We start from the raw sequence: 26,462 nt of genomic DNA, 5'->3' as shown, positions 1-26,462 counted from the left end.
CAGGATTCTTTAATGAACTTTTATTACAAAAAATACACAATACGGTTTTATCAATAATCAGGGATACAAGCAAATGACAACAGATTATGTGCAACAAATAGCTTTAATGATAATAACTGTTATTATTACCAGTATTATGTATTATTGTACTTTGAAAATGAATAAAACAAGTTTTCATTGCATTTTAAATAAAGGACTGTACTGGACTAGATTAACAGATTTACAGATTAACCATATGGTAACTGATTAACCATATCAGATGTGACATATCAAACACAGCATTATCATTTCAATAATAACATTTTAAATATAACACACTACAGGCTGCTTTCATAAAGTAGGCCTACATAAGGTTACATTGAAAAAACAAAAAACAAAGACCAATTATATTTTTTAAAATTTATTGTTACAAAAACGACTATGACTGTTTCAAAAAGTGCTCTCACAAAAATGTCTTTACAACAAATGGCACAATATTATTATAACCAGTGCATATCACAGTATAACAATCAGTTTGTTTAAAAAATTTTATGGATTAAAAGCAAATTTGAAGCTGCCTTTGGATCAATGGTCACAACATTAAAAGTCAGGGCAGCTTTAGAACAAATTTACTGTTAGTGTAGTAGTTTTGTTTGTAAACAAACAAGCAAACAATCAAACAAAAAATGGAATGGGTTAACACTAGGGCAATACTTTTCCTCAATATATTTAAAATGCTAAAACGCCATTTTATTATGTTAAAACAATAAAGCAAACACTTTCATGAAAGTGAACACAAATATGCATTGCATTTGTAAACATACACTTCAAAGCATGCAAAATGATGCAACCTTGCCCATAAATAATATAAAATAGCATCTTAAAAACTTAATGACTGAAGAGAACACACCTAAAAGCACACCACAGCTATGGATCTTCACGGCAATGATTTTGTACTGTCCTATGAAAACATACCAATACTTTTGACAATTGCCATACAAATAAGCATTTGTATTTGGGTGATCTGTAAATCTAAGAACATAAAAGTTTATTTTTTCCATATTGTATCTAAAAACAATTTCTTTCCCCACTAAATTGTTACCATTTATTTTTTGTTTTCAACAATATTTTCAAAAATATGTCCAATGTCCTTGCTTGTACTGAGAAAATGCTGTAAGAAGCACTTTTTTTTACAAGATAAGAAACATTTGTTGCATGTGTCACAGAGAGCACGTGTAGTATGCATAAAAATGAACAAGCACAGATATACATAACACATTATATTCAAACAAAAACATAAAATAAATAAATAAATAACTGCCGGTGTTGTCTGTAAAGACTCTATATAATATGAAATCTGGGACCAGGCGTGGCGATGATGTCGCTGTAGGGCTCATCCTGCCTGAGCTCCACAGCCTGCTGTTTCTTCAGCACTAGAAAGCTGTAGAACTTGGCAGCTGCTTGTTTCTTGTTGTTGTTTCTGCACAGCTCCAGCAAGCTGATCGATTCAGCTCCAGTCTTAGCAATAACTCTCTGTGGAAAGGCAGAGTGAGCAGTCAGAAAAAGAAACGTGTAACAAATCCAATTACTTATGTCATTAAAATGCTCTTGAGAAAACATGTTTATAGATGTAAAATCAGTTTGTTTCATCTCAGACAGAATATGCCCTGAAAAGAAGAGACATTATGCCATTATCAAGAAATACTGTATGTGCAAACAGATAAACCCCCCCCAATTGTTTTATAAATAAATAAAAAGCAATTGAAAATGTAGCCAAACCTGCAATCCATGCAGCATTTGCTGTGTTCTCTTGTTCCATCTCCTCTCCTCCTGATCCTGATCTCCACTCTGACCCTCCTCCTCTCAGACACAAATTCAGAGTTAACAGACTAAAGACACTCATGCATCAGATGCACCATAAAAATAATCTTTCCAATTCTTGAAATCTTTTTAAAGGTCATTGAGTACAGACTAAGATAAATGTTCAGAGTATATAGTTATAAGTATTCGAGCTGTTGACATAACATGTCAATTAACTTTTTTAATTAAACTTTTTTTTTTAAATCAAGATTAAATTGTACATATATGTACAGTACATGGGAAAATGTATTTCTTAGGTCTTGGAATTGGTAACTGGTTAAGTTTTTCATCATTTTAATCACTGTCACTAGCTCATTTTAAATATATCTGTTAGGTGACAAATTTGGTAGGATCAGTTTTCAAAGCACACATTTTCCATGTAGTCTTTCAATTAACATGAGGTCATTAAAGACTGCATGTATAATGATTATAGAAGAATTTAATTTTAAACACTTTAAAACATTTTTAGATTAATTACAGCATAGCAAGTCACACCACAGGTTTTCTCTAAAACATGCCAACTTTCCATATAATTCATAATATTGCTTGGTATAATAATGGGCTAGCTATAATAATGCTGTAGCCCTGGGTAAGATCTATTTTTCTCACTAGACTTCATGACCTGATTAAAACTTCCTCACCTCTTCTTCATCATCATCATCCTTTTTGTCTTTGCTCTTCTCTCCTATGAGGTCGAGATCAGGGATGAACTGTGAGATGTTGCACATGTCCTCAGGGGGAAGTTCCACCTGCTGCATGTTCATGTGTTGTGTAGACACAATGGAGGAGCGATCATCCTCAAGCATCTGTATGAAAAGAGGTGTAGGCATAGAACTGTTAGAAAGCCACTTAGCTCAATTTTGAGTTATAAATGACTGGGGAAACAAGTGGAATCTGATTTAAAAGGACTTTGCATCCTCTAGTGGTTATTACAAAATAAAAGCATCCAGTCCTCGCACGTGTCTGTGAGACATCAGCATGAATACTTGTTCTTATAAAGCTAGGAAGGCAAACTCCAAGCAAAATCTTACTGGAAAGAAATGCATTTAATTACAAAGTTTTGAGTTCTATGACCTTGAATGTTAATAATAAGACCATCAAAAGGTAACAAGTATGATAAGCCTGTTTATTCTGAAAGTGGAACTCACAGGCAGGGCAGGCTCTGTGTCCTGAGATTTGCGCTTCTGTCCAAGGGGTCCAGAAGGAGGAGGCATGACTGACTCATCAAGGGTTGTGCGACTGCCCTCCATGGCTGAGGCCTGCAACACACTGGGTTCTTCCAAGATGGTCTGGTCTGCAAAAAGCCAAACATGGGCATTTGTGACATAACTTCTATCAAAAAGCACAATATAAAATGTACTGTACATCAGTTATAGTTACACTGTCATTGTCTTATGCTCCATATGAACCAACTAAAGTTGATACAAAGGAAAAATCTGCCTCTCCTACCAATAACGTCTCTTTGCTGAGAAAGGGCCTCTTCTCGTGGTACTTCTGGGTTCTCCAAGTCTTTAAGGAACTCATCCAGGCTGTCTGCTTCTCCACCCTTCCGCCTCTTCCTCAGATCATCGGGCACCAGAGGTGTCAGGCATCGTGTGAACATCTGCACCGAGGAGTAGAGCTGATATCAGGACAAATGATACTGGAGAATCTTTGATGTTAAAGTATATTTCTGATCAAATCTGACCACATCTTTATGTTACTTAGGTTTGCACTTAATTTGTTCTTTCTGTTTGTGACTGATGTCATACCTTCAGAATGTAGCACCAATGCCTATAAATGAATATGTGCCATTCTGAATACAATTCTGTATTCAGTCTGATTTTAAAACAAAATAAAGTTATTACAAAAAACTATGAAGACATTTATCTCAAGTGATGTTAATTCATTTATACAAAATAGAGGTCAACAGATGGCGAATTTTGATGCTAACGATAATTAAGGTGGTAGAAAGACGCTAACTAATTAATCGGCCGATAGTTTTAAAAATAGATTCATAGAATGTTAAAGGAATATTCCGGGTTCAATACAAGTGAAACTCAATCGACAGGATTTGTGGCATAATATTGATTACCACAAAAATGTACTTTGACTCGTTCGTCCTTTTCTTAAAAAAATAAAAAAAGCAAAAATCTGGGTTACAGTGAGGCCAATTTTTTTCATTGTTCCATTCACTTCCATTGTAAGTCACGCTTTGCTCTGATGGAGTTTCTGTGTTGCTGTGTTGATTTATGCTGCCTAGCATTTAACTCTCAAACTTCCTATTTGGAAAATTGCAATGGAACACACTTTATATCGGACTTCAACTTTTTCCATGGGGAAACCTTCAGCTCTGATTTCGCCGAGATGCAGGAGTGTGATGTCACTTAAACATGTCGGCACACAGTGAGATTTACAGTCAATGATGATTTTAACTTTTGTTAAAATATATACATGAATGAGTCAAAGTTTCTACATTACATGATATTAAAACTTTTGCAGAGACAGGTATTAAAAAAACAGCGAATTTAACTTTCTTTTGATTATCGTAAACCTGTAGAACAAACGCTAGCATCGCTTATGAGTTCAGTTTGGTTGCTATGAGATGTCTCTGTTGACAAACAAGGTGCCACTTAAATTCACAATCAATCACAATCACGTAATCAATCTCAAAATTAAAAATAAGACTCCTCTTTGACAGTTTTGTTTGGTTGTGAGGTAGTTGTCACTGAATTATGAATTTAGTGAAAAGTCTTGTCACGCATTTCCATTATCGATCATCATTTCCATTATCGATCATCATTTTCATGATCGATCATTGCTGTCACTTCTGAGTACTCAGGTACTCGAGCCCACCCCGGCCAATAGATCCTGAAAGCAACCATCAGCACCGATTAATCGATCTACCTCTAGAACAAAGGGTCTGATTTCCTTGTTTCCATCGAAGCTCAAAATATGCGCTTAGGAACGTTCTCTAATCATGCTGGAATAACACGGATGCACAAACTTGTTGAGTCCTTGTCAGCTCCAGTGCATGCTGTCATTGAGTGCGGTTAAATGGACACCAGAAAGTGGCTTATTGCTAGAAAGCGGGTTACTGTGAGAAAACAGTGTTCCCATTTACATACACTGTATAAGCGGCGTACTCTTCCCGAAAACATGCGGTTCGTTCAGTAGTCAGCTTTTTCCACAGCAACGTAATATTCCTGCAACGCTTATGTAAATAACACACAGGGCATCTAAGGAAGACTTCACTATTTTACTCTCTTTATTACCAGACATTTCAGAGTTGTTGTAGTGTTTGTTTCCTTAACTTACTATTGTGACCTGCAGGTGAATTGCAATGAATTATTGGGGGTTTCCCTCTTACAAAAAAACAGAGAATGAGCACGTATATGAGAATGTTAGGTACAGACGATATTTTACGTTTGTGTGTATAAATGGTATAGTATATATTATTTGTGATTTTCCCACTGTACTCCCAGAAATGTTGAATTCTTTCCACTGTGTTGACATGTTATTGGGCTCCATCCTATGACGTTTGTTATCCCGGTCTTTTCCACGCAAACGCACTCTTCAAACCCAGGTGTGTTAAACCACTTCCTCTTAATCCCTTAAACAGCGTAAGGAAATCAGAGTTCTTGTTTATATGATGTTTCAGAATGATGCTCTCTGCTAAAACTCTGGAATAAACAGTTTTCTTAAGTCACTAAAGCGAAAGGCAAAGACATACCAAACACTAAGAAATTAATGTCAATTTTTCAACTAGGCTTTTGACCCTTGTAATAATTTTTTTTTTAGCAAATTATAAAAATGCAAAATAGAAGCAATTTCACTTATGTTCTGAGACTTTTGGACCCTACTGTATTTTGCCAACCTTAGAGGAATTGCAATGGGCAAATATATTGTATAATCGCACGACTGCAAAACATACGGTCTATTTAAGGCTCTTGTGTGTATATGTGTTTACCAAACAAATCAGGCTACTTATGTATTTTGTTCCACTAAAATCTGTATTAATCCTCCAGTGTTCACACACAGGCTCACAGCTTGTTCCAGAGATCTATCCTGACCTTGAGCAGTCTGCTGTTCCAGAGGGGCTGAGCTGGCAGAGAAAAGAGCTTCTCCACTCCTCCTGTTTCCTTCCACATCATCAGCTTCTTTGTGGGGGGAGCCAAATCCAAAGTGGTGACTATGTCAGAGTAATCACTCAACTGAGCACGGATGGTCTTACTGTCCAGCTCCTTCACACTGTCTACAATCAGCTTCCTCTTCCTCTTTGCCTTGGTCTCCTTCACTAATAGAGCCAAAAATAAGCATGACATGAGGAAATGTGTCTTGAGGTGCCATTACACAGCAGAATTAAGCCTACTCTGAGCCTGCTCAAAAGTCCTTGTAAAAACAAAAAAGCTAGACTAAGTCTCCTCTGACCCACCTCAGCCCCTAGACTCAAAGGCAGTTCTGAGGCTGCTTAAATTCAGTGTAAATGAAATGCAGCATCAGAGCAGCTTTAAACGTTGTTGCTGTTTTGACAGAGCATATAGAGTATTTCATAATTTAGTTTAAAATTTGAAAGAATAACTTCATATTATCAGTTGTTTCATGTTTCGGTTTTGATAATTTTGTTTAAAATATTAATATTTATTCAGTTGTTATTGCTGTGTAAATGCATTTATGCGTGCTCTGAGCAGCTTTAAACAGACTGTGCACCTTAATGCCACTTTAGTTTCACCTTTGCAGTGTAAAGATGGCTTAAGATAAATAAAAATCTCTTTTAGGAACCAATGCTCATATGTAACTATAGGTTAAATCAGGTGTCTACGGCAGGACTGCAGGGTGACCACCAATCTGGGTGGCTCCGATCCTGCTCCCTTAGTATCAATATTAAAAAAAATAAAAAACCTCACATTTTTTATGATATCACACAGACAATTACTTGTCGAGAAGAACTTTAAGTCTTATAGATACAAATTGTGCCTTTTCTGTTTAAATGTATTCTGGATTCCATGTTAAATATTTTAATTCAATGTTATGATCAAATTGTTTAATCAATTACATAATGTAAAGCTTTAATCAAATGAAAATATAATACTTCTCAACAATATACTCTATATATACACTGGTGGCCAAAAGTTTGGAATAATGTACAGATTTTGCTGTTTCGGATGGAAATTGTTATTTTAATTCACCAAAGTGGCATTCAACTGATCAAAAAGTAAAGTCAGGACAGGACTGAATAACATTCAATTAAATTAACAATAACAGCACCATCACTTTAACTATTTAACTATTTAAATAACAGCACCATCACTATTTGAAAAAAGTTATTTTTGATCAAATCTAGACATGCCCCATTTCCAGCAGCCATCACTCCAACACCTTATCCTTGAGTAATCAGGCTAAATTGCTACTTTGTTACTAGAAAATCACTTGCCATTATATCAAACACAATTGAAAGCTATTTGGTTTGTTAAATGAAGCATTACATTGTCCTTGACAATATGCAATAGACTGGCATGTCTTATGGTCAATATTAGGTCAAAAATGGCAAAAAAGCAACAGGTTTCTCTAAAAACACATCAGTCAATCATTGTTTTGAGGAAGATTTCATACAGAGGTGTACACTACACTCTTCAAAGACAAAGGACAACTGGCTCTAACAAGGACAGAAAGAGATGTGGAAGACCAGATGTACAACTAAACAAGAGAATAAGTACATCAGAGTCTCTAGTTTGAGAAATAGATCTCAAAAATCTCACATTTCCTCAGCTAACAGCTTCATTGAATTCTACCCGCTCAACACCAGTTTCATGTACAACAGTAAAGAGGAGACACAGGGGTGCATGTCTTATGGGAAGAATTGCAAAGAAAAAGACACTTTTGAAACAGAAATCAAAAAGAAAATGTTAGAGTGGGCAAAGAAACAGACATTGAACAACAGATAATTGGAAAAGAGTGTTATGGATCTTAACACCATTGAGCTTTTGTGGGATTAGTTAGACTGTAAGGTGTGTGAGAAGTGCCCGACAAGACAGCCACATCTATGGCAAGTGCTACAGGAAACGTGGATTAAATGTCACCTTAGTATCTGGACAAACTGACAGCTAGAATGTCAAGGATCTGCAAAGCTGTCATTGTTGCACATGGAGGTTTATTGATGAGAACACTTTGAAGTAGTTGTGAAATTTCTTTCAAATTGTAATAGTAATTTTTCATGTTATTAATGTCCTGACTGTACATTGTGATTATCTGAATGTCACTTTGGTGAATAAAAGTATAAATTTCTTTCCATAAGAGCAAAATCTGTACATTATTCCAAACTTTTGGCCACCAGTGTGTACTGTGCAAACGTTTTAGGCACTTGGGAAAAATGTTGCTTAGTGAGGATTTCTTCAAAAATAATGCTATAAATAGTTTTCAATTATAAATGTACGATATCCAGTAAACATAAAAAAGCTAAGTCAATATATGGTGTGACCACATTTGCCTTGAATTTGCCTAGGTACACCTGGACACATTTTTTCTTGGTTGTTGGCAGATAGGATGTTCCAAGCTTCTTGGAGAATTCACCACAGTTCATCTATCTATAGTTCTATCACAGTTATCCTCTCTCTCTCTCTCTCTCTCTCTCTCTCTCTATAATTTTTGGTAAAAAAAAGAAAGATGCACAACAGAGCTTTACAGTATTAATGAAATCTGATTACCTGAGGCAAAAGGCTGCCATGGCAACATGCTGATATTCAGTACACTTGCTTCCAGATAATATTTCTAATAATATAACCATTTCATATTATATTATTGTTACAAGTGTTATTGAGACTGCTTTAAATATTACACTTTTATACAGTAGTAATATTTTTCTGTCATAATGTCTTCAATTTCACTCAATCAGTTGAACAGAGCTCTCATTTCAGCAGGACTTTTTATTTTGAAAGCTTGTGAAGAGTTTGTTATATCAAGCTTCCCGTGACTCGCTTGCTGAAATCTCTGAGCTGCAATGGAGAAAGTGTTAATTATAGAGTTAACAGCTGTATATACACTCAACACACTGATCTGTGGCTCTGTAGATGGATATTATTGGACACACTGCATGAAAATCAAGCATTAGTCGTGTGTGTTGCATTTGTGTGTGTGTTCACATGCGTGCCTGTGTGCGTGTGAAGGAGATGACAGAGCATAGAGGCACCTCTTATTCATACTGTGGCTCGCAGCGCATGTGACTGTATATTATTTCATTAAATTACATCCTTTTGCTGTTTAATGATCACACGTGGCCATATAGAGGCTTTTTTATTATTATTTTCATATGGTCTTTGATTTCATATAACAATTCTCACATTGCATTACATTTAGCTAATGGCAGCATACTTTAATATGGTACCGAAATAAACAGCAAGATGATACCGTATGCGTTTAAAATGTTTGGTATCTCAATATTTTGTTATACCGCAAACCATACACCAATTTTAGTTTTATCTCAAAGTAGTTTTTGTAAGACCCCATAGCATATATGAAATGTGCTATTGTCTATTCTGGCTGACCTGTGATGTCAATGGGCTCCAGAGCAAAAGCCTCTTCCTCATTATGGACCAGAGTGGTTTGTTCAGTCTGGTCTGTCATGGTGGGTAGCTGCTCCACAGGACCAGAATCTGGACTGTCTGGACCTCCTGCTGCTATTGTACAAAATAGAACATTTAACAATTCTATGCAAATTAAAAAGGACCATTACATGAAATATATATTATTGAATTGCTTAAAGGGATAGTTCACCCAAAAATAAAAATTCTGTCATCTGTCTGTCTCCATTACTTTTTTCTTGAAGCACAAAAGGAGATGTTAGGCAGTAAATTAGTCCCAGTCACCATTTACTTGTATTGCATATTTTTGCGAATGGTGATTGAGGCTGTCATTCTAACATAGCTTTGTGTTCCACAGAAGAAAGAATGGTTTGGAACAACATTAGGATGAGAAAACGATGACCAGATTTGTTTCAGCTGCTATATGCTTTCTTACGTGAAAGATTGTCAAAATCATCATCATCATCTCCACCGTGGTCTTGGGGCATCATCACACCTTCAACGATGGCTGAAGGGTCATCGAAAATACCGCCTCCATCCTCATTACTGAGGAGCTTGTCCACTGTTGGTGAAGGAACCAGCAAGCTCAGTTTCAAATGGAAGTTTGTCAAATAGTTTGTAACACAAACCTTAAATGATCAGGCCTTTACATTACTTAAAGTACAGCTCATGAATGCTTATCTTACCCAGCATGCCCCCCTCATTGCTCTCCATTGGGTTGTCGCCAAAGTCGTCCTTGTATTGGTCATACTCCAGGTGATTGGACTTGTCAGCTATCTGTCCACTACTTGACTCTGATTCCAGCAGCAGGTTAGATGCAGATGCTCCGTGGATGATGTCCACCTCAAATGCACCTTCCTCTCGCATCATCTCTCGGTCATCCATCCCAAAATCAGCTGAGGAAAATGTGTTGAATGACTTAAAATATGTTTAACATGATCATACCATGGCAACAAAACCATAGCATTAAAGGCATATTCTGGGTTCAATACAAGTTCGACAGCATTTGTGGCATAATGTTTACTACCACAAAAATTATTTTGACTCGTCCCTCCCATTCCTTAAAAAAAGCTATACAATCACTTACAATAGAAGTGAATGGGGCCAATTTTGGAGGGTTTAAATGCAGAAATGTGAAGCTTACAATTTTATAAAAGCACTTACATTAATTATTTTGTTAAAACTGGTATATTGTTTGAGCAGTAAAACTGTTTAAATCGTTATTTCTACAGTCGTTTTAGGGTTTACGGTATTATGTCTTCATGACAACAAAGTTGTAATATTGGATATACAGTAACTTTAAACAGAAAAGGTTAGTAAGTAATTATATCACACTAAAATCCCCATTCACTTCAATTTTAAGTGCCTCACTATAACTCAGATATTTTTTATTTTATTTTTTTTAAATAACAGGAGGGGCATGTCAAATTATTTTTTGTGGTAATCAACATTATGCCATTATTACTAAAAGGGACAAACTAAAAATTAATGACTATTTATTGATTATAATATTATAAATAAAGAAACACATTCAAAAGCAATACCATTAGAATAAAGGAGGCTTATATGCCATACCAAAATCATTCTCTTGCAGTAAACTCAAGTTTCCCACTTCTTCTCGCATGGTAATCTCCTCCACACGGGACTGATTCAAGGTGAACTGCTGAGCAACATCAATGTCACTGCAATCCAAAACACAGGGCAGGCTCAATACCAGGATAATGTATCGAACCAATAAGGGCTCTATATTCGTGACCACGCAAGACGCAATGACTGTGTGCTAAGTATTTTCACATTTTCGTGAGTGCACTAATACTAAGTGTAATTTTCGTTTCTGCACAAAGTGTATCATTTTCTCACCCTCATGTCATCCCAGATGTGTATGATTTTATTTCTTCTACTGAACACAAACAAAGATTTTTCAAAGAATATCTCAGCTCTGTATGCCTATACATTGCAAGTGAATGGTGACCAGATCTCAGAAGTTCCAAATAACACATAAAGGCATCATAAACATAATCCAGGCGACTCCAGTGGTTTAACCAATATCTCCTGAAGCGATCCAATCAGTTTTGGTGAGAAAATAACAAAATGTCACTCTTTTTTCACTATAAATCTTGACAGAAGTGATCCATGCCGATCATAATTTCAAGCTTAATTACACTTCCTATATCACCATCTAACACTCTGCACACTGCGTCATGCACTAGGAAGTGTAATCAAGCTTGAAATCATGATTGTGCTTTGAGACTGAGATGGTAAGATGTACAGTGAAAAAGTTTTATTTTGTGTTTGTTCTCACCCAAAACCCATTGTATCGCTTCACGAGACATTGATTAAAATAATGGAGTCACATTGATTACTTTAATATTGCCTTTAAGTGATTTTTGGACCTGCAGATTTCTAGCCACCATTCACTAGCATTGTATGGACCAACTGAGCTGAGATATTCTTCTAAAAATCTTCATTTGTGTTCTACAGAAGAAAGAAAATCATGCACATCTGGGATGCTAGGAGGGTGAGTAAATGATGAGAGAATTTTCATTTTTGGGTGAACTAACCCTTTAAAGGAGTAGTTCTTCCAAAAATTAGAACACTGTTAATGCTTTCAAGTGGCGCAAAGTGCAATCTGCTATTTTGCTGAGAAATAGGTTAATTTCACCTGTTGTAGTTGAGTGATTTTTAATCACTGCAAAAGAGGCCGGTGGAAGAAGTTGGAGAGGGTCAAATGCATAGATTTGGTTATATAGGATTTTTTGTCCACTTCGTTATTTTTTTATTATATTATAGTTTAGTTTGAAGTGTAATATGAATTAAGCAAAATTGACCAGTAGATGTGAAAAGTGGGCAAAAATCCACAACCTAACCTGAAAAGCCAATACAATCACTGTTAATACTAGCCTTGATTTTAATGGATTTTAAATAATCTAATGGAGCCTAAATCCAAATCCTGATGAGAACAAAATTCATAAAAGGAGCTTGTCACTGTCATAGAAATATGCCTGATATTCAACAAGGATGCAATTAAAACACAAAAGAACGTAAATTAATATTTCTATTATTCAAATTCATTGCATACTGCCCACTGTTACTACTAACTCCTTATGAATGTGCTGTCTTTGTTTATATCACCGGTGCTTGACAGGGAATGGACAATATAACAGGATGCAGACAGTGCAATAAACAGAGAAGAACCTCTAAATTACATTGCACTCTGCCCATTAGCGCATTGTGTGCGTTATTTCACCACACCCACTTGCGCCTAGACTTAGCGCATACTTGCATGAAAATACAAAAACTTCTTGGCCATGCCCTTTGACTTTGCTTGATGAATTATTGCATAGCACTGCGCTTAGTGATAGCACACTTAGTAAATAAAATAGGGCCCTAAATCTAAATTACACAATAGCAATGACTTCATGCAAAAAATTGAGCATGTCAATAAAACAAACTAAAAAACAAGCAGCACTCACTCTAGATCTGGAAGAGGCTGATCAAAGTCATGGAATTCCTCAGGTAATGTAATGGCATTGTAAGCAGCTTCACGGTTCTCCTCAGGCAAGTCAACCACACCTGTGCCAAACAGTCCACAATGTATTCTTCTCTAAGTCTATTAAGTACATACGCTGCACAAAAATGTGCATCTCCTGCAGAACAACAGTATCTACCTTTAATGAAGCCATGACTTACCTGGGCGAAATGCCATTTTAATCTTTATAAAAGCTTCATTACAGTCTGCAAGCAGGTACTTGGCTTTTCTGTGGTAGATCCTCACCACACCCAGGAGTAAGTGGCCAGATGTACGGAGAGCCATTTTTACCTATCAAATTAAACATACATTAAAAGTAAATGGTATTACAATAAATAGGTCAGCCAGAAGTTTAAGGCTCAACAGTACAAAACAGTAATGCAATCCACAAAACTAAATACCCTAAAACAGCATAATTTAAAGACCATTAACCTTTGGAGAGATGATGCTTTCCACACTGCTCTCCAGATTGCACTCGAACACATGTGCCTTGGTCAGCTTCTTATCCCAGTGGGCCGCCAACCAGATTTTGGCCAGCGGCCCACGTTTGCTGAGGACAAAGTGAGCATAGAACATTGTCCCTGCACCTTCTCAAACTGAGGTGGTGGGGACGCTGAACCTGCAGAAAAAAATAGGGTTGCTGTTAGGTACAGTGAGGGAAAAAAGTATTTGATCCCCTGCTGATTTTGTACATTTGCCCACTGACAAACAAATGATCAGTCTATAATTTTAATGGTAGGTTAATTTGAACAGTGAGAGACAGAATAACAACAAAAAATCCAGAAAAACACATGTCAAAAATGTTATAAATTGAATAGCATTTTAATGAGGGAAATAAGTATTCAACCCCCTCTCAATCAGAGATTTCTGGCTCCCAGGTCTTTATACAGGTAACGAGCTGAGATTAGGAGCACACTCTTAAAGGGAGTGCTCCTAATCTCAGCTTGTTACCTGTATAAAAGACACCTGTTCACAGAAGCAATCAATCAATCAGATTCCAAACTCTCCACCATGGCCAAGACCAAAGAGCTATCCAAGGATGTCAGGGACAAGATTGTAGATCTACACATGGCTAGAATGGGCTACAAGACCATCGCCAAGCAGCTTGGTGAGAAGGTGACAACAGTTGCTCGCAAATGGAAGAAACACAAAAGAACTGTCAATCTCCCACGGTCTGGGGCTCCATGCAAGATCTCACCATGTGGAGTTGCAATGATCATGAGAACGGTGAGGAATCAGCCCAGAACTACACAGGAGGATCTTGTCAATGATCTCAAGGCAGCTGGAACCATAGTCACCAAAAAAACAATTAGTAACACACTATGCCGTGAAGGACTGAAATCCAGCAGTGCCTGCAAGGTCCCCCTGCTCAAGAAAGCACATGTACAGGCCTGTCTGAAGTTTGCCAATGAACATCTGAATGATTCAGAGGAGAACTGGGTGAAAGTGTTGTTGTCAGTTGACCAAAATCGAGCTCTTTGGCATATACACAACCGCCATGTTTGGAGGAGGATGAATGCTGCCTATGACCCCAAGAACACCACCCCACTGTCAAACATGGAGGTGGAAACATTATGCTTTGGGGGTGTTTTTCTGCTAAGGGGACAACATCACCGCATTTAAGGGACGATGGACGGGGCCATGTACCATCAAATCTTGAACCTCCTTCCCTCAGCCAGGGCATTTAAAATGGGTCGTGGATGGGTATTCCAGCATGACAATGACCCAAAACACACGGCCAAGGCAACAAAGGAGTGGCTCAAGAAGAAGCACATTAAGGTCCTGGAGTGGCTTAGCCAGTCTCCAGACATTTTCTTTTACATTTTTTATGCATTTGGCAGAAGCTTTTATCCAAAGCGACTTACAGTGCACTTATTACAGGGACAATTCCCCCGGAGAAACCTGGAGTTAAGTGACTTGCTCAAGGACACAATGGTGGTGGATGTGGGGATCAAACCAGTGACCTTCTGGTTAACAGTTATGTGCTTTAGCCCACTTTTTTCCCTCACTGTACATGGTAACCTAAAAATTTAGCTTCACGTGTTAACATCTAAATTAACTGGTTTTATTCAAGTAAAAATTATTAAATAATATTAAAATAACTGAATCAAACTGACTTCATTAAGCTGCCCCAACGAAACTAAATTTTAAAGGGGTCATGACATGACTAAATGTTGTTATTTTTTTTTATATGTTCCTTGAGGTTCACTTATAATATTTGTTACATTTTTTGCACAGAAAACAGTCATATATTTATAAAACATTATCATTTCCCACCCTCTTTCTGACCCTCAGTCAGAAACGCTCAGTTTTGGTGCTGCTTCTCCTTTACGACTTGACAGTTAACACGTCCACTATTATGATTGGCTCTCTTGACTGACCTGCTCTCTCTCCTTGTCATCTCACAAGTGGTTGACTTCTATGATTTTTTTTAAATGTATATATTTTTTTTAAAACCTTTTTCTCCCAATTTGGAATGCCCAATTCCCACTACTTAGTAGGTCCTCGTGGTGGTGCAGTTACTCACCTCAATCCAGGTGGTGGAGGACAAGTCTCAGTTGCCTCCACTTCTGAGACCGTCAATCTGCGCATCTTATCACGTGTCTGGCTGTACTTGACACCGCAGAGACTCACAGCACGTGGAGGCTCATGCTACTCTCTGCGAACCACGCACAACTTTACCACGCACCCCATTGAGTGAGAGAACCCCTAATTGCGACCACGATGAACTTACCCCATATGACTCTACCCTCCATAGCAACCGGGCCAATTTGGTAGCTTAGGAGACCTGGCTGGAGTCACTCAGCATGCCCTGGATTTGAACTTGTGACTCCAGGGTTGGTAGTCAGCGTCAATACTTGCTGTGCTTCCCAGGCCCCCCGATATGTTTTTTTTAATGGCCGATGCCTATATTCAGACAGCAGGGTGGCCAATAGGCTAATAAAATGCAGATATATCACACAATTTAATATAGTAAATAACAAACATTAAATTGCCCCCCAAAAAATTAAGCTCTTATTTAGCACTATATTTACTCAATTTCACACAAAACTAAAAACTAATATTGTATTTTAAATGGTAAATAGCAGTAGGGCTGTATTTAGATGGTAAATTCTTCTGATTTTTGTTTAGTCATCAAATTTATGTAGTTTTATTTGAACATGAAGAAATTGTTTAAACAGGTGAAATTCGAAAAATTAGAATATTGTGCAAAAGTTCATTAATTTCAGTAATTCAACTTAAAAGGTGAAACTAATATATTATATAGACTCATTACAAGCAAAGTAAGATATTTCAAGCCTTTATTTGATATAATTTTGATGATTATGGCTTACAGCTTATGAAAACCCCAAATTCAGAATCTCAGAAAATTAGAATATTGTGAAAAGGTTCAGTATTGTAGGCTCAAAGTGTCACAATCTAATCAGCTAAACACCTGCAAAGGGTTCCTGAGCCTTTAAATGGTCTCTCAGTCTGGTTCAGTTGAATTCACAATCATGGGGAAGACTGCTGACCTGACAGTTGTGCAGAAAACCATCATTGACACCCTCCACAAGGAGGGAAAGCCTCAAAAGGTAATTGCAAAAGAAGTTGGATGTTCTCAAAGTGCTGTATCAAAGCACAGTAATAGAAAGTTAAGTGGAAGGGAAAAGTGTGGAAGAAAAAGGTGCACAAGCAGCAGGGATGACCGTAGCCTGGAGAGGATTGTCAGGAAAAGGCCATTCAAATGTGTGGGGAGCTTCACAAGGAGTGGACTAAGGCTGGAGTTACTGCATCAAGAGCCACCACACACAGACGGGTCCTGGACATGGGCTTCAAATGTCAAACGTCTTACCTGGGCTAAAGAAAAAAAGAACTGGTCTGTTGCTCAGTGGTCCAAAGTCCTCTTTTCTGATGAGAGCAAATTTTGCATCTCATTTGGAAACCAAGGTCCCAGAGTCTGGAGGAAGAATGGAGAGGCACACAATCCAAGATGCTTGAAGTCCAGTGTGAAGTTTCCACAGTCTGTGTTGGTTTGGGGAGCCATGTCATCGGCTGGTGTTGGTCCACTGTGCTTTATTAAGTCCAGAGTCAACGCAGCCGTCTACTGGGACATTTTAGAGCACTTCATGCTTCCTTCAGCAGACAAGCTTTATGGAGATGCTGACTTCATTTTCCAGCAGGACTTGGCACCTGCCCACACTGCCAAAAGTACCAAAACCTGGTTCAATGACCATGGTATTACTGTGCTTGATTGGCCAGCAAACTCGCCTGACCTGAACCCCATAGAGAATCTTGTCTCATTGCTAAGAGAAAGATGAGAGACATGAGACCAAACAATGCAGAAGAGCTGAAGGCCGCTATTGAAGCATCTTGGTCTTCCATAACACCTCAGCAGTGCCACAGGCTGATAGCATCCATGCCACGCCGCATTGAGGCAGTAATTAATGCAAAAGGGGCCCAAACCAAGTACTGAGTACATATGCATGATTATACTTTTCAGAGGGCCGACATTTCTGTATTTAAAATCCTTTTTTTTTTATTGATTTCATGTAATATTCAAATTTTCTGAGATTCTGAATTTGAGGTTTTCATAAGCTGTAAGCCATAATCATCAAAATTATATCAAATAAAGGCTTGAAATATCTTACTTTGCTTGTAATGAGTCTATATAATATATTAGTTTCACCTTTTAAGTTGAATTACTGAAATTAATGAACTTTTGCACGATATTCAAATTTTTCGAGTTTCACCTGTATATTGGGAAGAAGGAAATGACTGTACACGCAGTAGTCCAGCAACCACTGATGGCAATTGCATTTACTCAAAAAATATCAAATCACACCTGTAGGAGCCATGTAATGGGAAAGTCATGTGATCAAACGATAATGGGAGTGTCATTAATTAAGTGGGGTTAAAACACCTGTTGTGTGTGTGTGTGTTCTTGGAAGAATGGGGGTGAGTGCTGGAGCACATATTTTGTTGACCGTGAAACCTGTACAAAATAAAACAACATGCAAGCTTCAAGGATAAACGCGTCACAGAAGTTATTCCTCCACTCAGCTCCTTAGCGGTTTTAGGATTGTTTATATGTGCCGCTACAACACCAATTGTACAGTGATTTTGAATAATTAATTTCCTTATAGTGGACGTGACACACTTTTACCTTGGGCTGCACCTGAAAATGTAGGCAGCTGACTTAATACCATGCTACCTAATCAGCTCAGTTGGAAAAAGATGCTGGATTATTGTGACGTTTGTGAATGACATCATTTTAAACGAGATATCTGCATATATGCAGATGGTATTTAATAGAAGTTTTATTGACATTTGCCTTTTCTCATTAGAAAAGTTACAGGGAACTGTTGTGGAGAGGCTGATAGAATACATACTTTAGAAGTAAATAAATTAGCATTCCATTGGACACTGGATCTGCTGAGTTGTGTGAAGTTGGTTTATTACATCTGTCTAAACAAGATACGTGCATATTTGCAGATGGTATATGATATTAGCTTTATTGATATTTGCCCTTTTCGCACCACAGAGACATGATGTTTAAGACTTTTTAGAAAATTAAACTACATATGGCATATTTACAGTTGTCTCTGCATATTAAGCTGGGATTGGAGAAAGTATTTTAACCGAAAAAAATTTCAGCATTTGAAAAATTACCGATTGACAGATGTCTTTAAAACCTTGCGCTCATGCGCAAGATTCTGAGACAAAGAGCCATAAAATGCGTGATACCAGTAAAACAGCATATCGTTGTCTTTGTCTAACTCAACGTGATCAGCAAAATCGTATCATAAAAATGTTAAAAACGGTCCTTGACATCCTGTAACTAGAAAACTTAATGAAATGCCACTCTACCAATCAGAGCCTCTTTGCACAACTGTGTGAGGTTGAAGCACACCAAACATGCAGTATTCTGCTTCTAATGGATCATTTCTGACAGTGAAGTGGTTTCTTTTCCTTGGATCTTAAAAATAATGGAAATTCTACAACATCATAACCATGCACTGCAAGACTGCAAAAGCCTGTTAAAACTGCATAACCTACATTATTGTTATTATGTTCACACTTTATAATGAGACCATTTCTGGGAGACAATAAACATGTATTATAATCATCATATTATTTTTATCCATCATTATACTTTTGTGTCATTATGTTTTGCATTTCTAAACACTATGATTGCATTCCATCTCGTTCCTGCACATTAAAAAACAAACGCCACAGCGAGAGAGAGAGCATCCATGACCATGATAAAAACTTTCTAATGTATAAGTAGAGGGGGCTTCAAGGTACTCCAATAAGGTTGGGAACCACTGGCAGCGCATGTTTTCATAGAAAACAGCATTTAGGCCCACAGACGCAGAAATGCATCTCAGTGAAGTAGTTTGTTTGTATGTCATAGAAAATACATTATATATAAATATATACATTTTATAATTTTCATGAATAACTTTAACATTTAGCATCATTGCGTCATGACAGTTTGATTTAATATATTTAAATGTTGATTAACAAACTCTGTTAAGAATGACCTATGTTTGTTAATTGTAAGTGGAAGTATAAAGTGTTATCGATATACTATAATTTTTTTAGTGGCTTATAAAGGAGATAAATCAGGACTGATGTTATTTTGTGCTGCGTGTAAGGTTAAAAATTATAACTTGAAAAAGGTTTATCAGAGGTGTCCTTTGTCATGTATCAACAATCTTTTGTTTATGAATTCTGTATTCATTTGAAATGCCTCTTTTGTTGTGCATACATCAGTTGCACCTCAAAATTTTTGACTTTGCCCCTAAATTTTTCACTTTGCAGCAAGAGTGCTCCTAAACAAAAGTTTTAGATTATAGACAAATAAGTTTATTACACTAGACTAGAGTAATTTTAGCCAATTAATTATTTCAGAGCATTACAAAAAATATATATTCACTATACAGTTGAAGCCAGAAGTTTAAATACACTTAAGTTGAAGTCATTAAAACAAATTTTTTAACCACTACACAGATTTAATATTAGCAAACTATAGTTTTGGCAAGGCGTTTAGGACCTTTTCCTTTATTTACTTTGTGCATGACACAAGTAATTTTTCCAAAAACTATTTGCGGACAGATTGTTTCACATTTAATGGACTATATCACAATTCCAGTGGGTCAGAAGTTTACATACACTAAGTTAACTGTGCCTTTAAGCAGCTTGGAAAATTCCAGAAAATGATGTCAATCCTTTAGACAATTAGCTTCTGATAGGAGGTGTACTGAATTGGAGGTGTACATATGGATGTATTTTGAGGCCTACCTTCAAACACAGTAGAATTCTTTGTTTGACATCATGTGGAAAATCTATAAAAATCAGCCAAAACCTCAGAAATAGTTTTTTGGACCTCCACAAGTCTGGTTCATCCTTGGGAGCAATTTCCAAATGCCTGAAGGTACCAGATTCATGTGTACAAACAACAGTATGCAAGTATAAACACTGTGGGTCCACGCAGCCATCCTACTGCTTAGGAAGGAGACGCATTTTGTCTCCTACAGAAGAACGTAGTTTGGTGCGAAAAGTTCAAATCAATCACAGAACAACAGCAAAGGACCTTGTGAAGATGCTGGAGGAAACAGGTAGACAAGTATCTATATCCACAGTAAAATGAGTCCTATATTGACTTGAAAGGCTGCTCAGCAAGGAAGAGGCCACTTCTCCAAAACCACCAAAAAAAGGCAGACTACAGTTTGCAAGTGCACAACTTTTGGAGAAATTGAACAAAAATATTACTGTTTGGCCATAATGACCATTCTTATGTTTGGAGATAAAAGCGTGAGGCTTGCAAGCCGAAGAACACCACCCCAACCGTAAAGCATGCACCCCCATGCTTCATAATGTTGAAGGCATCAAGGCAGCATAATGTTGTGGGGGTGCTTTGCTGCAGGAGGGACTGGTGCACTTCACAAATTATATGGCATCATGAGGAAGGAAAATTATGTAGATATATTGAAGCAACATCTCAACACATCAGCCAGGAAGTTAAAGCTCTGTCGCAAATGAGTCTTCCAAATGGACAATGGCACAAAGCATACCTCCAAAGTTGTGGCAAAATGGCTTAAGGACATAGTATGGATGCACCAAAATTTGCGTGATATCGGCGCTACCAAGCAAAGGCCGATGTCAGCGGTGTGGAAATATTTCAATGCAGTACCGCCGCACCCTATATGCATACTACGCAGGGCACCAACTCCCTAGGGGTGCACCATCTTACCATAGAAGTGCACCAGAAAGTTCACTGGGTGCCCTTCCTCGCACGTTATACATTATTCAAGGACCCGAAAGCAGTTGTGAAACACAGACGATCGCTTCAAGCTCATATCACACAAACGCGACAATCCTCTTGACTACTGGTAGATGAACAAAGATCGCTTTCCATTGCTTGCGCGGATTGCACCAAGCACCAGCACAGAGAGAGAGACTATTCAGTTCAGCATCTCATGTTCTTGATGAGAAACCTGCCACTTTTACTTACAAAGAAAGCAGTCCAATTTGCTCTGTGTTTAGCAATTACATTAAAATTTGTTTAGACCTGCAAAACTTTGTTCTTCACTTGAGGCTACATCTGTCGCTTACAGTGAGGTTGGTTTTAGTTCTATTACTGTTGTTTTGCACAATCATTTTATATTAAAGTGGAAATACGTTTACATAAACAGAATAGAGGCCATCTGCCATTCTGTGTTTTGCCTGTTGTTTTCATTAAATCACTGTGTGGCATATTTAAACTTTTTGTATTTGCAAGATGCTAGCCTAAAGCTGCTAAGTTAATTAATTGACTGCTGTTTTGCATATCAGTATAGTTTTCTAGAATGTTACATCACTTTGATAATTGGCAAAAAAAAAATAAATAAAATCTGTTAAATTTGAATGTTAAAGAACTGAATAAAGAATAATATATTTCATATTGTTTTAATATTTTCTGTCCAATTTTGGTGCGTTACTTTCAATAAAAGTGTGATAATTTTATTGGTTTGAAGTTTTTCAATTCAGATTCATTAAATTAATGAAAAGTATAATATTAATACAATTATATATATATATTTAGAATGAAAGATTTGTTGCTATTTCCCTAGAGAAGACGCCCACAGTACAGAAATGGGTGTGTGACTGTCAAGTCTCATGGCGGCGCCTGTGTGATAATGACTGTCAAACACCGTGTCTCTGCAGTTCTAGTATTTCACACTTAGTAATTTTATTTTAGGGCAGTACAATAGTCTTTGACATTTCTTAATTATTTAATGCCCGCTAGTAATAATAAAACAACAACAACAACAACAACAACAAAAAACAAAAAAACAATGATTGACATACATTTTGGATGGCTGTTGCTAGCTGAAGAGCTAATAAGCTAACGGTTTTCTGTCGCGAGATCAACATCTGCATGGAATTATTTTGTACAGCGGCGCGCGCATTTTTTTTTTTTTTGCGTTAATAGGAGATATTTGGTGATGATAGATAGAGTTAAACAGCGCCTGCCATTTGTCGCTGATGTATGGAGGGAGCGTAGAATATTCTAGCGGATGACATGCAAAAAAATAATGGTTATGCGTTCAATGCATGCAATTACATTTCTTTTATTGACGTTTTAGTCCAAAGTACTTACGGGTCCTATCGTAGCTTTCCGTATTTAGCAACCGTATCTAGGGTACCTTTCTCACTCCTCCCACTAGACAGCTTCCCTAAAACAAACACAATGGCGACGCCCCCTCCCGCCGTAAGGCTCCTGCTTGGAGATGTGCAGGATGGGGTAAACTGATGTCACACCAGTATCTGATATTCACACGCACGACCCGAAATTCGGTCTTAGATACAGTAAATTGCACATAGTAACTAGTGCAATTATAGCCACAAGCGTGCAATTTTGATAAATTCATAATAACTTTTTTCATGAGTGCTATTTTTTTTCTGGAGAAACAAATACGGATGTTTTTTATTAATTCAATGTTAAATAATCTCATATTTCTGCCATTTTTGGTTTAGCTAGGCTTAATATAGTTGAGACACCCCTGCCTAACAATGGGTCCTATATTTTGCAAGGCAGAAATAACTTTCTCAGGATGGATCAAGACAGCTGGTGCAAGTTGCTATTTTTTGTGTTAATGAAAGTGCTGATTATGATCATTATTGTATTTAGACCAAACAGTAAGAGAAACTGCACCATACTGCAAAAATATGATTATGTAAAAATATATATAAATATTTCCCCCCCAATAATATTAATACTCTGAAAATACTCCCAGTTCATAGCCACCTGATGGTGCTCACACTCCATCCTAAATAAAGCCCATTGCAGTTTGATGCTACGTAGCCTCACACTACCGTCTGATTGGATGATGTGATGAATAGAATAAAGATGAGCTTATATTGTCTTAATATTACCAGATCAAGATGCAGCTTGATCTGGTAATATTAAATTTTTCTGCTCCAGATCTAACAAAATCTTGGGAGCTCCTACATTTGCACCTTTATCAAAATTGTCTATGAACAAAACTCACCATCAAGATTTGTTATGGATTTCAGATACCTTGCAAAGTCTGAGCACAGGCAATAATCTGTTAAAAGCTTTTTTTTTTTTTTTTTTTTTTTTTTTTTTTTTAAATCTGGGAGGTCCATGGACTCTTAGGGAGTTTTCAAATGTACAGTATATCTGAATATAAGCAACATTAATGCTAAGGAAGCAATGATTGTTAACATTTTAATGTTATTAATGAAAGTTATTAAGTGCAAGGTATTTGTAACAGGGTAAAAGGCAAAGGAGGAGGCGAGAACCGGCTTAACAATATAAATAATATTTAATGGTTAACTTGAACAAAAAGACACAAAAATAAACACATGCAGGGCCACTGCCTGTAACTCCCTCTCTCTCGAACTGCCACCAGGACGACTTGATCAGCCTGAGTAGGGGCCGGGTGTGAAGCATCACGACACGGCCCCGCCCTCCTTCCTTCCACAGTATTATAAATCTTTTTTATATATTGGGGGTCCCAACTCCTGATTTGGCTGTGAATCTGGTCAGGGGTCCCAGGATCTGCAATGGTTGAAACCCACTGGATAACACATCATCAAATGAAACAAGTTGTCACCACACATTGTTGCCATTATATACCGTAGAAAATGTTAAAACCACATGATTTCCGTTTCATTAAGACACTTTCTAACCAAAGTTTATTGATAGGAAATTCAGGTATTGCATCTGTGACAGTTATTTCAGTAGCGAAAAGATAAAAGTCAAGTACAATGGTAGAACCATAAGAAAAAATAATATAGCATTCTAACCATTAAAATCTCCAATGTCATGTAATGTAACCATTTTAGTGTAAGCAGGAAAGCAAAGGAAAGTAAAGTAGATTTTACTGTAGCATTGAAATCTGCATAAAATGCGCATTTGTAGGGTGGTAGCACTGCGTTGGCAGGACCAACTCCCTCAGTCAATATTTTGCAGTCTATATGTTTATTTGCCTGAGAGGAATTCTAACTGTGCCATATAATAAAAAATTCTGGCTAAATTGATAATTTACCAATATATATTTGAGAACAAGTTTATCAAAATTAGTTAGAATTCAAGGATAAGGGACATATATAAGGTATACATCGTGTGAAAAGTAGAAAAGTATTGGAACAAGTAAATCATATTACATGTTTATGTACCTCAGATCTTTGGCAGTCATTTGTCCTGCAGTATTGGAATAAGTAAAATTGACATAATTCTGACTAATCATGAAATAACAATTTCTACCTTTTCACAGAGATACAAATGCAAAATGCATTTAATTCACTGGATCAAGTCTACATGGCTTTCTTTGGAAAAATGACATTAGATTAATAGGTCAGATTAATAAATAAATACCTAAATTGAAAAGTGACTTAGTGAATGTAAGTATCAAACACTGATTCAGGTACAGAAGACAACATTTTGGACAGTGAGCCTGAGGTGAATATGTTCTGCTGTTTGATGCATATATGCATATATGACCCATGCATGATGCCCTTACATTGTCCTTTGCTCTTAAGGAAAATAGCGCCACCTGTTAAAGTATTTTGCATAAATCATGGGTGCTTTGGGGGAATGAACATGGACAGTCATTTCCAGCATATTACCTTTAGGTTGAGGTGTTTCGTTGTATGAGAATATGAATTTCCATTACTCCGGCATGACAACTGAATTGCTTACATTTAATTGGATATGATCATAACTCTCTTGCGAGCTTCACTGTGAAGGGCTTTGTCACGCATTCATTCTCATATGGTGCCCACAGTTTCAGCTCAGAATGAGACATCCATCAAATCTCAGGGCAGGAGAGACTTGTTCTTCAGCAAGCGGAAAGGAAGGTGACATTGAGCAACAGTGGAAGAGAAACTTTGAAGCATACCCTTTCCTCTTTCTCTTTAAATCTCTCTTCCACCAACTCTCAAACTGCCCATCCTTCCCATCCCACTTGTACTTTTTTCCAACACCGTAAAAAGGAGTAGTGAGGTGAGGTGTTTAACTTATAAATAAACAAATGAATAAATAAAGTGAACAGTTTCAATGGCTTTTTAGATGAATTCTTCTTCTTAATTATTTTAAGTAAGCTCTGAAATTTAAATAGACTGAAAATATACCATCATTGTAACTTAATTAAATTAAATGGGTTTCTTATGTCAACTTAAATAGAGCTTTAAGTGCATCCTTTTTTACATGGTTTTGAATTGTTCAGTATTCTGTGCTTTGTCACATACATGGAGAGCAAAACGCTTGTTGTATTAAACCAGTGACATAATTGCACGGACACTCATGCAGCAAAAACATAGTACTTCAAACACCACACATAGACCTCAAACATGAAACAAGCAAGGGTAACAATGAAGGAACTGATCATTTTTAATGGATGAACACACTTATCCTGACATTACAAAACAAATTACTAAACAACAACAATGCAAATGTTAAACATTTACATTTACATTAATGCATTTGGCAGACCCTTTTATCCAAAGCGACTTACAGTGCATTTATTACAGGGACAATTCCCCCAGAGCAACCTGGAGTTAAGTGCCTTGCTCAAGGACACAATGGTGGTGACTGTGGGGCTCGAACCAGCGTCCTTCTGATTACCAGATTCCCAGTTATGTGCTTAGACCACTACACCACCACCACTCTGTTAAAACAATACAACCATATTATTCATGCCCCAGAATATGCTGGGAAGAGGACAAATGTAAGTAAACTTAAAAACTATGGCTAAATTCCGAATATCATGCTACTCCTACTATTTGTGTTGTAACTACATATGGCAGAAATAGTAAGAGAAGTATGGTACTATACAATTCCAAATCTAGCCCATTTTGCCTATGTATTTATCCATCTCACCTTCTCTACTTGTTGGCTTAGCTTAAAAGAAAAACAGTAGATTATAATATAAAACAGGACTAAGATACATTACTTGTGTTCCTGAGAATTGTAAGATGTTTGAACAGTAAGTGCACCGAAAACACTGAAATAAGCAATTCAGCATTATTTACTCAAAGTAAAA

At 37.0% G+C, this 26,462-nt stretch overlaps 1 protein-coding gene across 3 annotated transcripts; it reads right to left on the bottom strand.

Annotated features, from left to right (window-relative positions):
- Positions 1-64: 64 nt before the first annotated feature.
- LOC127650172 (double-strand-break repair protein rad21 homolog A-like) lies at positions 65-22,660 on the bottom strand. Of its 3 annotated transcripts, none has more exons than XM_052135412.1 (14): positions 22,553-22,660; positions 13,357-13,543; positions 13,086-13,215; positions 12,869-12,968; positions 10,971-11,077; positions 10,082-10,291; positions 9,832-9,957; positions 9,360-9,491; positions 5,892-6,115; positions 3,289-3,442; positions 2,988-3,133; positions 2,481-2,645; positions 1,759-1,839; positions 65-1,512 (listed from the first exon to the last, which is right to left on the bottom strand). In XM_052135412.1, the coding sequence occupies exons 2-14, from the start codon at positions 13,498-13,500 to the stop codon at positions 1,321-1,323; spliced, it is 1,911 nt and encodes a 636-aa protein (XP_051991372.1). In that variant the 5' UTR covers positions 13,501-13,543; positions 22,553-22,660; the 3' UTR covers positions 65-1,320. The 3 variants fall into 3 exon arrangements, with proteins under 3 accessions (XP_051991372.1, XP_051991374.1, XP_051991373.1); XM_052135414.1 differs by having other exon boundaries at positions 1,759-1,836; XM_052135413.1 differs by having other exon boundaries at positions 9,360-9,488.
- Between the last annotated feature and the right edge of the window lie 3,802 nt (positions 22,661-26,462).

The sequence above is a fragment of the Xyrauchen texanus genome, chromosome 10 (genome assembly GCF_025860055.1).
Source record: "Xyrauchen texanus isolate HMW12.3.18 chromosome 10, RBS_HiC_50CHRs, whole genome shotgun sequence".
Classification (NCBI taxonomy): Eukaryota; Metazoa; Chordata; class Actinopteri; order Cypriniformes; family Catostomidae; genus Xyrauchen; species Xyrauchen texanus.
This window is presented reverse-complemented; position numbering and strand designations above follow the sequence as displayed.